The sequence below is a fragment of the Pelodiscus sinensis genome, chromosome 9 (assembly GCF_049634645.1).
Source record: "Pelodiscus sinensis isolate JC-2024 chromosome 9, ASM4963464v1, whole genome shotgun sequence".
NCBI lineage: Eukaryota > Metazoa > Chordata > Testudines > Trionychidae > Pelodiscus > Pelodiscus sinensis.
In genome coordinates, this window is record NC_134719.1 from 20,685,303 (window position 1) to 20,702,089 (window position 16,787).

General features: G+C 44.3%; 1 protein-coding gene across 1 annotated transcript in view; it reads left to right on the forward strand.

The window, feature by feature from the left end:
• Nucleotides 1-16,787, forward strand: part of LRRC7 (leucine rich repeat containing 7) — a 399,545-nt gene that overhangs the window by 240,239 nt on the left and 142,519 nt on the right. Inside the window, exons 8-9 of the mRNA XM_075936231.1 lie at nucleotides 1,156-1,219; nucleotides 4,941-5,015. Of these exons, the coding sequence (XP_075792346.1) occupies nucleotides 1,156-1,219; nucleotides 4,941-5,015 (139 nt within the window). The remainder of the gene's footprint in view (nucleotides 1-1,155; nucleotides 1,220-4,940; nucleotides 5,016-16,787) is intronic.

A 16,787-nucleotide genomic window follows, 5' to 3' on the forward strand; every position in this document is an offset into this window, starting at 1 on the left:
TCTCTTTCTATTTAAGATTATGAGGTTGCTTCCACAATACTTTGACATAAGAGAGACAAATTTGGCATTGAATATTATTTCACTATTAAAGCAGGGTTTTATCTAGGATCTGGCAAATTACTAATAAAGTTACAGCACTGTATATGCTTTAGGTTTTGTCTCATCATTTTAGTTAATCTCTTAGACAAGGCTAATGACAACAATTCCTCTATTAAACTCTGTTCTTTGTTATGAAATAACAAATTACATTAAATATATAATAGTTTCAATTTTTAATACAAGTTACCAATTGTTTAATTAAAATTGTGTTCTAGAGTTTATCTTGAGTGTATATATTGTTTTATTTAGGATAGTCAGAAAAAATCCACAATATTGTTTTACAGTGTAACTGTTTGATTATGGCAGGAATGAAAGATTAGTTTCAGATCACCACGAGTAAATGTATATTACAAGAGTAATCTAGTAACGTTATTACGGTATCTCTTTTCTTTTTTCAATTCATTTCCTCCTGTAGTTTGTAACACATATGCAGGACCAGAATTGCCCATGAGCAGAGCACTAGTCTGAGGCTTGTGCTTTACTTCAAGCCAACATAAGCCCTCAAAATAGGGTTTAAGTGGAAATTCATTATTATGTAGGTTCTGTGGTGCTCCTCTGCTCAGGGATGAATTTTAGTTACATTGCATTATGTCTGAAATGTGTCTCCAAACTCTTTGGGGCAAACACTGTGTTTTTGTACTTTTTCTGTAAAGTCCCTAATTAATTTTGCGGGATTGTATAAATAAAAATTCTTAAATAGAATTGTGAAAATAAACTCAACTTTATATTTTTTTAAAATACTTGTGTCAGATTAATTCTTGGAGTGATTCAGTTTAAATCAATAAAATTATATCCAGGCTTAATTTGGTCCCTTGTAGTTATCTTTTTAATGGAAGTAAGATTTTTTTTACTTCAGGAATTTAAGGTAATATGCCTTAAATCTTAAACAAATTGTATAGATTCAGTTCTTTTATCGGTGTAAATGTGATTACACTCTATTGAAGCCTATGTCCATATTGGAGTCTTACTCTGGTATAAGAATTAGGCATAAAATTTCAAAGTAAAATTCTCACCTTAGATTTTTTTTATTATTATTGTTATTTTTGTCTGTTACAGGTCAATGCACAAACTGATGCAGCTGGAAAGACTTGACCTAGGCAATAATGAGTTCTCTGAGCTGGTAAGGAAAAATGTTTTGCTAGAATGTTTCTGTGTCTGTTAGACCTTTATACATGGATAATTAATTTTTTTTATCTCAAAACACGTGTTAGCATTGGGCACATCTATATTTTAGAGTCAGTCTGAGCATACATTCATTCAAGAACTCCTCCAAAATTAGAGCCACTAAATTTGGTATGCAGCTTCCCCATCTCCTAATTTAAAACAAGATCAGATTTGGTTGTGCCAGAAGAACTGGAAGACCCAGGAAAGGGACAGTTTTCCATAACATGCAAAGGGAGGGGCTGCTGTTCTGAGGGATGTGATATGAATATCACCAATGGGGGCAGCCACACCAGCAAAGGAGTGGCCAGCAGAGCCTTCCCTGCCCTGGAGATGACCCCTGCCAGCCCCTACTGCCTCGGGAGAGGCAAGGGGAGGGAGAGGGCCCTCTGCCCTGGTCAGACCGTGCTGGGGAGGGAGAGAGGCCCCACATCCTAAGTGAGGAGGGAAGGGGAAGGGAGCAAAGCCCCTCCCCATACCCTGGGCTGGCCAGACTAGGTGGGGAGGGAGAGAAACCCCCCAGTCAGGTTGGGGGGGAGGGAGAGAACTCCCTGCTGGCCCCTGAGGACAAGCTAATAGGTAGGGTTCACAGCTACTACTGCCCTGGGCCGCTTCCATGGAAAAGCTAGTGGGCACCCCCTTACCTGACTCCTGCATCCTTGTATGCCCCAGTCCTCTCACCCTGATCCTCCCACCCCCTGACTTGATTCCTGCACACACACCCATACTGACAGCCCCCTGCCCTGAAGGACCCAGGCAACACTGGGTAAGTCTGCTAGTATATTAATAAAATCATGAATTTTCCATGGTCAGAGAATTGGTAATGGAATTATAGGACCCTTCAATTCCCCCAAGCTGTTTGAAAGCAGGCCAAGTTGGAAGTGCATGAATATTATTAACAACCAATAGACCTGGGAGGCCTACCAATATGTGAAATGAATTGGTGATCCCATCATTGTTATTTTTGTTAATATCTCCAAAGCTACCACTATATTTGGCACTAAGTGGCATAGTTAATAGCTGGGTAAATTTTTCAAAAGCACTTATGTGAGTTAGGAGTCTAAGTCCTATTGCTTTCAGTAAAGGTCCTACGTGCCTAAGGCATTTTTGAAAATGGGACTTAGATGCCTAGTTACTAGAGCAACTTTGAAATTATACTCAGCCTCAGTAAAGAGGCACAGAACTGATTTAACAACATCTATAGGTGTCTTTCTATTATGTCAGGGATGAGGCACTTATATGGGGTAATGTGAGGAAAGGTAAAATGATCTCTGTTGTGCTTATTTTGTGGATAAATTGATTATTTCACCTACAGGAGATATTAATCCAGCACATTTATCAGGCACTAAGTCCCTTTTCTCTATCAGTGTGTGTCAGTCTATATCTAGACTGCAGGCTTCTTTCGGTAGAAGCTTTTATGGAAAAGATCTTTCAGAAAAACTTCTTCTGAAAGAGAGCATGATGCTATCTCACATTTCAGCTGTGATTACTATGGATGGAGTGGCCACCAGGGTACCTGTGCTTTTTCCTGGAGGCCTCTTCTTTTGAAAGAACTCCCTCCTCTGTGTTCACACACACATTTTGGAAAAAGGCTTCTTCCACATAAAATGAGGAGTACCAATGTCAGAAAAACCCCTCTGTTCTTTCAATTTTCTTTCGAAAGAATGCGATTGCAGTGTGGATGTTACTCAGGTTTTGTCAGAAAAACAGCCGTTTTTCAAAAAAAAACTCGGTAGTGTAGACATACCCTCTGGTATTTTTATAGTGCCATCACACTAATACCTAAATCACAACTTTTTATAATACGATGGGTGCCTACCTGTACGGTGTGTGTAAAGCAGCAGATTATTGGTATACAGTATTTTACAGGAGAAGACAGATATTTTTCTTTTTTCTTTGCGATGAAGCAAGACTGAATAACCACCCTATCATTCCATCCCACTTTCAGATAAAACTCTCCTTTTCAAATACCATAAATGGTTCAGTAGCAAAAAAAAAAAAAGGGGAGAGGGGGTTGTACAAGTCTTTCTCTCTGAGTTCCAGATGTAAAAAATATGGATTCAAATCTTTTAAACAGTTTTTACATCACAAATCAAATTAATATTAATACATAGTTTGAAATATGTGTGTAAAAACATTTGCAAAAACCAGTCTGTTAAGGAAAATTCATTGATACTCCTCTCCCCAAAGATCTATATTTAGCAAATAAGCTGCATAGTACTAGAACTGAGCAAAATTCAGAATTGTTATCACACAGGAAATTGCAATGTTTTGATTTTTGTTTTTGTCCCAAATTGGAACAAAAAAGTTGTAATTTAAAATTTTTTTACTGATTGCAAATTCTGGTCATGAGAAAGAACTACTGAAGGAGAGTGAGTCAGAGAAGGTGCTGGAAGCAGGAGTGCCAGAGTGCCCTGGGCAGGGAGGCACTGAAAACTTGAGATGCAAAGAGTGAGCTGAGAAACTGGTTTTGGTTGGTTGCTTGTTTAAGTATAGACAATAAAAGTCAGCCTAAAAATAAGACTGCAGGGGTAATTGTAAGTCTTTGAAAGCTGGAGAGGAAGCCCTGTCTTGTGACACTGGTTAATAGGAGAGAATGGGACTTTAAATAACAACTTTCCTAAGGCACTGATGGGGAAATGCAGTCAAGCATTTCTGCTCTGGTCAACTAAACAAAATATTCCATTATCACATTCAACTAGGCCAAATATTTCTTTTTAGTTTTTCTTTATGGAAGATGTTTACAAAAAAGCAAAAATTCACTGCAAATATGTACTAAAATCAGTACTACCAATAGACAAATGTTCTATTTTAATAGTCCAGTTTCCACTATAATAGAAAATATTAAGCCAATGAAATTAATATCAGTTTCATTAATGAAAGTTTGCCCAATCTTACATGATGCAAGTATTTGAAGCTTCCTAATAAAGTTGGTTTTTGGAGTTTTTTTCAGAAGCAGAAATTTGACTTAAAAGCTGAAGCACACCTGACATATGATACTAGGGAGAAGATCTTGCTATCACTAAAGATTTCTAGTCTTGAAAAAAGTGGACCCTAAAAATTATTGCTTTAAAGCTGCTCTTTTTCTCTGCTTTAGAGTCTGACTTTAATTTTAACTGGATAGATTGGTATATACCAACTACTGAGAATAAGGTGTATGTGAACTACAGTGAATGAGGATTTGGGAGATATAGATAATTTAGAAGTGTATTAGTTGCTTCAGTAGCTCAGCAAGCATACAATGCTGTGTTACCGTCACTATTAACACTTTATATTATGCTAAAATTAAAATTTAACCTACTCTTCAAACCAACCCTAGTCTTTCAAGTCAACACATCTATCTTGAAGTTCCACAGTGCTGATTTCTATTCCTTGGTTCATTCAGAAGTTACATTTTGACAGATGATACTACACTAATTGCATCAAAGACTTCTAAGGCCTTTGCATCCATTTCTACTAGAGAGCTTTCTGAGATTTCATATACCATTTGACAAAAATATTGTATATACATTAAAGAACTGTACTGCTTAATTAATTTTATTTCTGAAAGCCTGATATTGATAATTAATATATTTATACAGAAGGAAGAGAGACAGGGAAACCATTTGAACAAATACAGAATTAATGAGTGTGTCGATTGCACTGTTTTTTTTTGTTTGTTTTTTTTTCTTTCTGGCTAGCCTGAGGTTCTGGAACAAATACAAAACCTGAAAGAATTATGGATGGACAATAATTCACTTCAGATTCTACCTGGGGTATGGACATTTATATTATGCAATTATTTTCTTTTAAGTTATAATGAATAATTATTTGTGTGCACACAGATTATTTTAATTTAGTAATAGATAGAGATCTCAGTATTTAGAATGTGCTGTGAAATAAAACAAGACATTTTAAAATGTTGCATTATTGCACACTCATCTTGAAATGAGGAAATACTGCTCTATTTTAGCATTGTATAATTCTATTGAATCTTGTTTTAACGTATGGAAATTTCCACTTTATTAGGTTTTTTTTTTATCGTGAGTTTGTAAATTGTTATTTTCTTAAACTATATGGCTACGTCTACACTGGCACGATCTTGTGCAAGAACACTTTTGCGGAAGAGTTCTTGTGCAAAAACTCTTCCAGAAGAGAGCCTCTATACTAGCATGTGCATTTGCACAAGAGATGTGCTTTTGCGCAAGAGCATCCATGCCAGTGTAGATGCTCTCTTGCGCAAGAAAGCTCTGATGGCCACTTTAACCATAGGGCTTTCTTGCACAAGAAATTCATGTTGCCTGTCTACACTGGCCTCTTGCACAAGAACCGTTGAGCAAGAGGGCTTATTCCTAAGCGGGAGCATCAGAGTTCTTGCGCAAGAAGCACTGATTTCATACATTAGAACGTCAGTGTACTTGTGCAAGAACTCGCGGCCAGTGTATACTGGCAGCAAGTTTTTGCCCAAAAGCAACTGCTTTTGCACAAGATCGCACCAATGTAGACACAGCCTCTGTGTTTATTGTCAGATGGAAGGAAAATGAATGTTGATACATCTGGACTTGATTAGGCTGAAAATAACTTCTGTGACAGATGGCCATGAAAGCTTGGCTAGCACTGTGGGTTGCGCTACCCCAGAGGCTGGCTGTCAGAGTGAAAATCCCCTCTCTTTAGTTACTACTGAAATACCTCAGTAGGTCTTCCATGTTGCCTCTTCTGCCGAACAAGTTCTTATTCCTCCTAGCCCAACTGGCATTTTTAGTGGTCAGACACTTGTGGATTATTTCATGGGAAACTTCAGTATATGTTCACAGAGTTCTTCACACATCCTGATGTAGAAGAAGGCTCATTCATGAGCTGTGTATAATCTGATGCCTGAATTACTTCATCGTTCACTCTAAGCCTTGTTGTTGGGGCACAGACACTTTATATAGAGAACCAAAGTTTGCTTGCACGTTTCTTATTCAAACACTGTGCCCATTAAGCCCTATCAATTTGTACTCATAGACAGAAAAATCCTCACACCACTGGTCTATTCAGTACCTGCAGATCTCAGTCTCTTCTCAGATAGCCTTTTTCAGGTGCAATATGACTAGCAGGAGCACAATGGATGCAGTGTGTTGAGTTACCAGTCCCTGGACCAGCCAAGGAAATAACCCAAACAAAGGGTGTGCTGAAGCAGCACTAAAGGTAATTTATTAATACAGATTCTTAAGGATAAGGTAATATACACACATCGCATTCATACTAACAGTTGAAGGTAGGCTGCAGACATGGAGTAGGTAACTTCCAATTTCACAGGTAGCTTGAGCTGGCCAGGTATCAGCTTCCCCGAGACTGACCACGAGGCTCATGGCTATCCCTTGAGTCCCTTGGATCCACAGGAGGGCTACTACTTCTGATTCAGTCCCAGGTTTCACATGCTGTTACATCCCTTCCAAAAGGAGATGATCTTCCTGACTGCTTGTCAGTTAATTTATCTACTTTCAGGACCTTTGTATGCCTTAAAAGGTCATGGATCCTAAACTGCCCTTCTGGTTGGATATTTCTCAGTCACACCTCACACACATTCCACAGGTTACATACATATTCATGAACAAGATGGTTTCTAGGTAAAATTCAACTTTATGGCTGTAAGTAATCCGAAATCTGCCATAAAGTATACTTCTTGATATACTAAAAGAACCTAATGTAAATACTATGGGTTAATATACCAAAGGCATAAGGACTTAACATAAATTGTACTTAAGAGAGGCAGGGTCAAGGGAAAAGGAGAAAGCAGAGGAATATGTCCGATCAGCTAGATGCCAGTGGAAAGGGAGGAGGGGTTGTGTCAGACTGGTTACATGTTGTAGATGTTCCAGTGAGAGGAATGAAGTTTCATTCTCAATTGTGTTTCATCCTGGGATATTGAATGGTATGTGCAGAGAAGAAAATCTCAGCAGACAGCTCTAAAATAGAACTTAAAGCCGGAATGGAGACACGGATTTCCACAATATTTTCTACTCTTAATCTCACACCAGTCCATCTCTCTCTCACTGCAACAGCTCTGAGAGGTAAATGTAACTGAAGTCTCTAGCAATTTTAATGGTTCAGTTGGGGTTGCTGTGTGATAGGCTAGGCCTACACTACACGATAAATTCAATTTAAGATAGCGGGTCTCTAGTAGATATGTTAAATTAAACCCCAGAAGATAAATCTCCAGAGTGTTGATCTTCCCATAAGTATAGACAAGGCCAGAGACAGTGAGGAGTGATGATGGTACCCCAGAGATGAATGGCTGCCCCCAATTCTTTACTTGGCCTAACAATCCTAGGAACAGCTGGCCAATTATAAAGCTGAGTTACTTAGCAATAAGACAGGAAACACTGAATGTGGTTTATTTAGGCTGCAACTTAATTATTAAATGTCTGTGAGCATCCAGCAGATGAAGGTGTATAATGCAGGTAATTGCATAATTAATTCAATACTGAGGTGGTTTCCTCCCGCTCACCCATCTGGATCCCCAGCCAACCCACTGCTGGGACCTTACCATCCAGCCCTCACACCCTAACCCCCCAGCATGAATGTTAAGTGGGAGTTATCGAGGAGGAGGTCTTTAGCTCCCTGAGTCCACTCATTTCTGCTCCTTTAAAGAGTAATTCTTTAAATCTTTTCCAATCCATTTTATTTAGTCACTGTATCCCTTCCGTACACAGTACATGTTTACATAATGAGTTGTGACATCATAGCTTAACTCCCATTTCATGTTTTCCCCCGCCTTAGCCCTTCTCCCTGAACCTGTATGGCAGGGGTGGGAACCTTTTTTGGGTCAGGGGCCACTGACCTACAGAAAAATCAATCAGGATCTGCACTCAAGTGAGAAGTAGGGAAAACACCCTCACTGTGGCCCCTGACTGAGAAGGAGAAAGACCCTCCCCACATTTCCCTTGCACACCAGAGCCTAGGGAGGGCCAAGCCTAGTAGATTTTGTACACTCCAGCCCCCAGAGGGACAGCAGGAGGATGTAGCACCAGCCCAGGCTCCCCTATGCTGGGGGGGTGGGGCCCAGAGCCTCAGGGGCTGGATCCAGGCAAGCTGGGGGCTGCATCCAGCCCCTGGGTCTGAGGTTCCTCACCCCTGCTGCATGGGAAAGGTGGAAAAAATGTTTCCCACTTGGGTCATTCTGGTGATGAAGGGAAAATTCCTTCCTAGACTTCTCAGAAAGGAGTTACTAGAGCAGTGCACACCATGGATCCAACAAAATCTGGTATTTCACCACTTCCACAGGAAGTGGAAGGTGCTGTTCCAGGTACAAGATTGCTTCTTCTTCAAGAGATTTCCCCAACATGCTCCACATCAGGTCAGTGCACCCCCACCGAGCCCATTCTCCAGTCTTCACAACAATGTCCTTAGAGCCGCACATGCACGCGCCTCTAGCCCCACGCTCCTACTGTGCAGGTGTTGCGCATGCGTAAGGCTCCTCTACCCTCAATTCCTTCTCTTCTGCCTTTGATCACAGATGGAGATTGGCAGTGTTCCCTACCTCATCTCACATTTTAGATAAGTAAACCCAGTTTATACAGTTCTTACCTGTAGTTAGCTAGTTTTCCCTTTTTAACTGGTCTTCATTCTAGTTAAAAAAAATTCTTCCAAGTTCTTTAGTTATAGTTATATAGTGGTACTCTTTGCCATGCCTCACCCAGCTTTAAGTGCTGTTCCTCATGTAAGGATCCTATTACCATCTTTGACAAACATGCTTAATATGTCTACTGCCTTGGTGAGGCATACGTTTCACAAAAATGTCCTTCTTCTTCGAGTAGTGTCCCTGTGGGTGCTCCACTGTAGGTGAAGGGTTGCCCTGAGCTGCAGATTGGAGCTTTGTAAAGCAGTTTCCCCTGTTGGGCCACGCATGCTCAGGAGGCGTCTCGAGCTCTTCCCGCCTCCTGCAGCATGCAGCCCAACCCCCTCCCTTTCAGTTACTCTTTAAGGGTGTGTCTAGACTACAGAGTTTTGTCGACAAAAGTGGACTTTTGTCGACAAAACTATACCTGCGTCCACACTACCGCTGAGTTCTGTCGACATAACGTCGACAGAACTCAGCAGTTTTGTCGACGTATGTAAACCTCATTTTACGAGGAATAACACCTTCTGTCGACAGAGTTTCTGTCGACAGAAGGATTTATTGAATGGAAATTGTCCTTTGCGTCCAGACTACCATGTCGACAAAAGCAGCTTGCTTTGTCGACAGAACTCAATGTAGTCTGGACACGCTTTGTCGACAGAAGTTTTGTCGACAGTATCTGTCGACAGAACTTCTGTCGACAGAAGCCTGTAGTCTAGACGTACCCTTCCTGCCCTCATCAGCGGACGGAGCAAACAGGAGCTCCCTGTCAGACTTCCTGACTACTTCCCCACTAGTTAGTTTAGGCACAGTCGTTTCCCCTCTTGTATTCCAAGTTAGTTTTCCCTTCTTTCTTACAAAAAAAACCCAACTAGTAATAAGAATAAACCAGGGACCTGGTGAACCGGAGTTCTCCCGGCTAGTTAAAAAAAAAAGAAAAGAAAAGAGACAAACCACAACACCGATAACAACGGAGAAAAATAAATAAGACAACGAAAAGCAAACAACAGAGTGAGGAGAAGGAGGAGGAAACTGGCCATATCCGGCTACTCAGGGTTTAAAAAATGTGACCAGTGCTACAAGCCTATGCCTGCTTCAGATGGCCATTCAAAGTGCATTCGCTGCCTGGGGGAAACTCACTCTCCCCACAGCTGCACTCATTGTAATTGACTCACAGCGATAGCCAGGAAAGACCGTGAGCTCCGCTTGAGAATGCTCTTATTTGAAAAGGCGTTTCAGCCTACCGAGGGACAGGCAACAGCGTGGCAGGAGCCCCCCCCTACCTCCAAGAGCAAGCCAAGACAGAGAGCCTCTTCATCCCACTCTCTTCCAGCTTCCTCCTCCCCAAAACGCAGGGGAGAGGCACAGCACACTATGAGGACCCCTGCCACTAAGGCAGGAGGACGATCCTCACACTCCGCACCGTGACCGATGCGCGCAACCTCAGAGCCGTCCCCGGAGTGCTCCAGGCAGTCAGCCCGGCAGGAAAAGCCGGCGCCGCTTCAAACCGCGGTGCTGCTTCATACCACGGCACCGCTTCCAGCCCCAGCGCTGCCAAAAGCACTGGCACCGCTTAAAGCTACAGTACCGATTAAAGCTACGGCACCGCAGCACAAGAACCTTCATCCTGCTAAGCCGGCACCAGCTACAACTAAGCAGCATGACGCTGCACTGGTGCCTACAGCACAAACAGATAAGCATCCAGATGAGGCTGCTATGGAGCAGCCGCAGCAGGAAACTGACACTCATAGCAGGCATCAGTATCCATGCCTGCCTTCCACGTCTTACTCACCTGGGAGGTCTCCATCAAAACAGTCCCCTCCCAGGTCTATATCACCTTTGTCCCTTCAAGACGCTCCCCTTCCTGATGATGACCATCACATGGTGTATTCCTCGCGGCATGCATCGCCTAGGAAGTCTCGCTCCAACCATTACAGGGCTCCACCACAGCAGAGCCCATGGCACCCATACTGGCCTTACCCACCCCCGCCTTATCCACCACAATGGGGGCCCTGGGATCACTGGGAGCCATACAGACACCGCTCCCCAGCTCGCTCCACTCCATCCCGGAGAAGCTTGCCTCGACCACAACCTCTATCACCAGCAAGCCTGTCGAAGGAAGAGGTGGAACAGATTTCGGACAATGAATCAGACATTCATTCAGTAAATGTCACACACTCTGATACCCTCAGTGCACAACCGGATGACTCCGTGGTACCATCAGACACTGTAGCAACTGACAATCTAAAACATTTCCAGGAACTATTCAAGAGAGTAGCGACAAGCCAGCACATCTCCCTGCAAGAGGTGCAAAAGAAACAATACCAACTACTACAAAATCTACATCTACATTACATAGCAAGATTGCCCTGCCAATAGATAAGGCAATCATGGAGATCTCGGAAGACTTGTGGAAGACACCCGCATCCATTCAACCAACTAATAAAAAAATTGACAGAAAGTACTTTGTTCCCTCAAAAGACAACGACTTTCTCTTCACGCACCCACAACCTAATTCATTAGTCGTAGACTCAGCACAACAATGTGCAAAGCTCCTACAATACAGAACGGGCAACGCAGACAAAGACCACAAAAAGTTGGACTCTTTTGGAAAGAAAATATACTCCTCTTCCACCCTACAACTCAGAATATCCAATTACTCCGCTGTCATAGCAAATCATGACTTTGACAATTACTCAAAACTGGGAGAACTGATGCCACGTCTCCCTGAGTCCAAAAGATCTATCTTGAAAGCAATAGTCCATGAGGGCCATATGGTCGCCCGCACCACTCTCCAAACTGCAATGGATGTTGCTGACACCTCAGCCCGAGTTACAGCTACAGCGGTGGTGATGCTCAGAGCTTCTTGGGTCCAGTTGTCTGGAGTTTCCCACGAACTCCAGCCCAAAGTGGAAGACTTGCCATTTGGCAAGCAAAAGTTATTTGCAGCTACTACGGACGAAATCCTCCATAACAACAAAAATTCTAAGTCCACACTTCACACGTTGGGTATGTACACGCCGCCCTACAAATGCAGACGATACACCCCATATAACTCATACAACCGATACTGATATGGGCAATACAGTCGACCACAGAGGCCCTATGAAGACACCAGACCAAGACAGCGAGGTCCCAGAAGGCACCCCAACCAGGCCCGCCCTCCAACTACCCAACCATCTAAGCAGCAAATTTGAAGATTTGGTCGAGGGCTTGCAAGACCTCTCTTACAATCTAGCACCAGTTCAACATGGCCATCTATTCACCCACCATTTGCAGCCATTCCTTCCACAATGGGATTCCACAACATCGAACCACTGGGTTCTAGAGATAATTCGAATGGACTATACCATCCTATTTACCTCTATTCTCCCTACCCTTCCCCCAGCTCGTCCCTCTTCAGGGACCACTCTCACAAAACCCTTCTAAAACAAGAGATCGATCAGCTCCTCGTCATTGGAACTATAGAAAGGGTACCCCGAGAGTTCCACAGGAGAGGGTTTTACTCGAACCATTGCTTAACCGAGAAAAGAACAGGGGGTTGGAGAGCTATATTGGACCTCCGCAAACTGAACAAGTTTCTCAAGAAACAGCATTTCAAGATGGTCACTCTCTCCGCAATCATTCCTGCACTAGATCAAGGGGACTGCTTCTCAGCCCTCGATCTCCAAGATGCCTATTTCCATATAACCATCCATCCCTCCCACAGACGCAACCTACGCTTTGCGCTCGGACCAGATCACTTCCAGTACAAGGTTCTCCTTTTCGGTCTCTCATCAGCTCCGAGGGTATTTTCGAAGGTACCAGCAATCGTAGCTGCATATCTCAGATGGCAGAATGTCATCATATTCCCCTACCTAGACGACTGCCTTCTAAAGGGATCCTCCTATGCCAAAACCACCTCTATGATACATACAACCACAGCCCTCCTCAGTCGTCTAGGTTTTCTAATCAACAAAGACAAATCAACGTTGCACCCAGTTCAAGAGATAGAGTTCGCTGGCGCACGCCTGGACTCAGTTACAGCCCGAGCATACCTACCTCAGCAACGTTTTGCAACTATACAGGAAATTATAAGCAGGATGCTTACAATTCCTACCACCACAGTACTTACATGCCTCCGACTAATCGGACACATGGCTTCCACCACCTACGTAGTCCACCATGCTCGCCTGCACTTTCAATGCTTTCAGCTCTGGGTGGCAACCATTTACATCCCATCACGACACCCTCGAAACAAAAGGCTTACTGTCCCACTAAACGTGCTTGCATCCTTACGATGGTGGACAGTACCAAACAATCTTCTAGCGGGGGTTCCATTCCAACAAATCAAACCCACTATCCAAATCACCACGGATCCTTCCCTGCTCGGCTGGGGGGCACATATGGACGGTCGCGAAGTTCAAGGCAGGTGGTCCCCAAATGAGACACTCTTACACATCAATCTCCTCGAATTGAGGGCAGTAAGGAATGCCTGTGCACACTTTGCCTCCGACATCACCAATCATACAATCCGCATCCTAACGGACAACATTTGCATGATGTTCTACATAAACAGACAGGGCGGAGCCCTCTCCCGCTCCCTATGCACGGAGGCTATTCGCACGGAGGCTATTTGTGGAACTCGTGCATCCGAAACCAAGTCACCCTTATAGCATCTTACCTACCCGGAGTGAACAACACCAAATCAGACTCCCTCAGTCAAAACTTCACCTTAGACCACGAATGGGAGTTACATACAGAGGTTACAAACTCAATTTTCCACCAACGGGGATGGCCATCTATAGACCTCTTCGCTTCTACCCAGAACACCAAATGTCCCCAATTCTGCTCACATGCGGGACTTGGCAAACACTTTCTGGAGGATGCCTTCCTAATCAAATGGACAGCCCCCTACACTACGCCTTTCCCCCCATACCGCTCGTCCCAGGAGTCCTACACAAGATCTTGAGAGACAAAGCCCTAGTCATCCTGATTGCCCCATCATGCTCTCGCCAAACCTGGTACCCATACCTTCACAGGCTAGCGGTCCAGTCTCCCCATCCTCTACTATACCGGATAGACCTACTATCTCAGGACGACAGCAGGATACTGCATCCACAACTCTGTACCCTACATCTTCAGGCGTGGCTTCTCTCTGGTTCTTAGAGATGGAAGATTCCTGTTCCCAGCGAGTAAAAGACATCCTCCTCCATAGCAGGAGGTAGTCTACTCGAAATATCTACCAGCAGAAATGGACACGATTCTGTCACTGGTGTCAGCGAGCCAAAGTGGAACCCCGTGTCTCCCCACTAAATACCATCCTAGCCTACATTCTGGACCTTAAAACATCAGGGCTGTCAATCTCCTCTCTAAGGGTGTGTCTAGACTACATGCCTCCTTCGACGGAGGCATGTAGATTAGCCAGATCGGAAGAGGGAAATGAAGCCGCGATTAAAATAATCGCGGCTTCATTTAAATTTAAATGGCTGCCCCGATCTGCCGATCAGCTGTTTGTCGGCAGATCGGGGGAGTCTGGACGCGATGCCCCGACAAAGAAGCCTTTCTTCATCGACACAGGTAAGCCTCGTGAAACCAGGCTTACCTGTGTCGATGAAGAAAGGCTTCTTTGTCGGCGCATCGCGTCCAGACTCCCCCGATCTGCCGACAAACAGCTGATCGGCAGATCGGGGCAGCCATTTAAATTTAAATGAAGCCGTGATTATTTTAATCGCGGCTTCATTTCCCTCTTCCGATCTGGCTAATCTACATGCCTCCGTCGAAGGAGGCATGTAGTCTAGACACACCCCAAGAGTACACCTCTCCACAATAGCAGCATTTCATACCTCAGAGGACGGCTTTTCCATTTGTAACTATCCTATCACGAAGAGATTCCTTAAGGGACTCTACAATGTGTACCCACCATATAAGGCCCCACCGCCCTTATGGGACCTAAATCTTGTTCTTGACTACCTCACCAGACCTCCTTTAGAGCCATTGGCAACAATACCACTTCTCTTTCTTTTTATGAAAGTCTGTTTCCTCTTAGCCATCACCTCTGTCAGGAGGGTGAGCGAACTTGGGGCACTAATGTCAGAACCTTCTTACACAGTTTTCATGAAGGATAAGGTCATACTTAGACCCCACCCGACATTCTTGCCAAAGGTCTGTACAGAATTCCATCTCAACAAACCGATCATGCTACCTACCTTTTTCCTAAAACCACACTCTTCACAGAAGGACGCCAGCCTGCATACTCTGGACATCTGGAGGGCTCTGGCCTTCTTCCTAGAAAGAACAAAACCATTTCGTACTTTTTATCTCCATCGCTGAACGATCCAAAGGGACACCAATATCTTCACAACGAATCTCGAAGTGGATATCGACATGCATAATTAAGTGCCACACTCTGGGTAATAGACCACTACAGCGTCCACCATGAGCGCATTCCACTTGAGTGACAGCTCCTTCTACAGCCTTTCTGAGCAATGTCCCCTTAAAAGACATTTTCCAGGCAGCTACATGGTCTTCTGACCATACCTTTGCAAAACATTATGCTATCCTTCCACAACTCAGGGATGACTCAGCAGTGCTCTCCACCACTGCCAAACACTGACTCTGGCTCCCTCCAGCCATATATTGAATACTGCTTTGTAGTCACCTAGGGTATGTCTACACTACCCCGCTAGTTCGAACTAGCGGGGTAATGTATGCATACCGAAATTGCTAATGAAGCCCGGGATTTGAATTTTCCGGGCTTCATTAGCATAAAGCCGGCGCCGCCATTTTTAAAAGCCGGCTAGTGCGAACCCCGTGCCGCGCGGCTACACGCGGCACGGGCTAGATAGTTCGAACTACGTAGCCATTCCGAACTATCTGTACTCCTCACCAGAAGCTCCACAAATCCTGCAAGCGCCCTTCTGTGCCTCAGCTGTCCCTTCCACCACAATCCCCATCTCCTCAATAACAACATGTAATACAAGGGGAGCAATCTGATCCTTCACCGGATACATCACCTGCTACCACCAAATCGTGGAACGAGGAGTACAGATAGTTCGGAATGGCTACGTAGTTCGAACTATCTAGCCCGTGCCGCGTGTAGCCGTGCGGCACGGGGTTTGCACTAGCCGGCTTTTAAAAATGGCGGCGCCAGCTTTATGCTAATGAAGCCCGGGAAATTCAAATCCCGGGCTTCATTAGCAAGTTTGGTATGCATACATTACCCCGCTAGTTCGAACTAGCGGGGTAGTGTAGACATACCCCTAGAGTGGAGCACCCATGGGGAAACTACTCGAAGAAGAAAAGGGAGTTACTCACCTCGTACAGTAACGAGTGTTCTTTGAGATGTGTGTCCCCGTGGGTGCTCCACGACCCTCCCTTCCTCCCCTCTGCTCGGAGTCAAAATTACTCGGGCAGACATGAACTAAAAGGGAGGAGGTTGGGCCGCGCACTGCAGGAAGCTGGAAGGGCTTGAGACGCCTCCTGAGCATGCGTGGCCCAATGCGGGAAACTGCTCTACAAAGCTCTGATCTGCGGCTCAGGGTGACCCTTCAACAAGAGTGGAGCATCCACGGGGACACACATCTCAAAGAACACTCGTTACTGCACGAGGTGAGTAACTCCCTTTTACTGTGCTAAACTGAAGGCCAGAGCACGGCATGACAGAGATCTATGCCTCAAGCTGATTCTACTTAAATAGTCACTAAAACATCTTCAGACCCAATAAGTCCCAGGCTCAAAAGGATAAAAAAAAGGCTTTAAGTTGCCTGCTTTGAATGTCTTTGCATCTACTGGCACCAACATTACTTTGCCAGCACCTACCATTACCAATCGTACTTTGCTGGCACTGCATCTGGCACTAGTGTCAAGTGCAACTTCTGGCACTGCTTCAGGAACCACCACAGTACCAACTACATCACCTGGCTGCCCAGTGCTGAGACATAATCCAGCACTACAAGTGGCAATG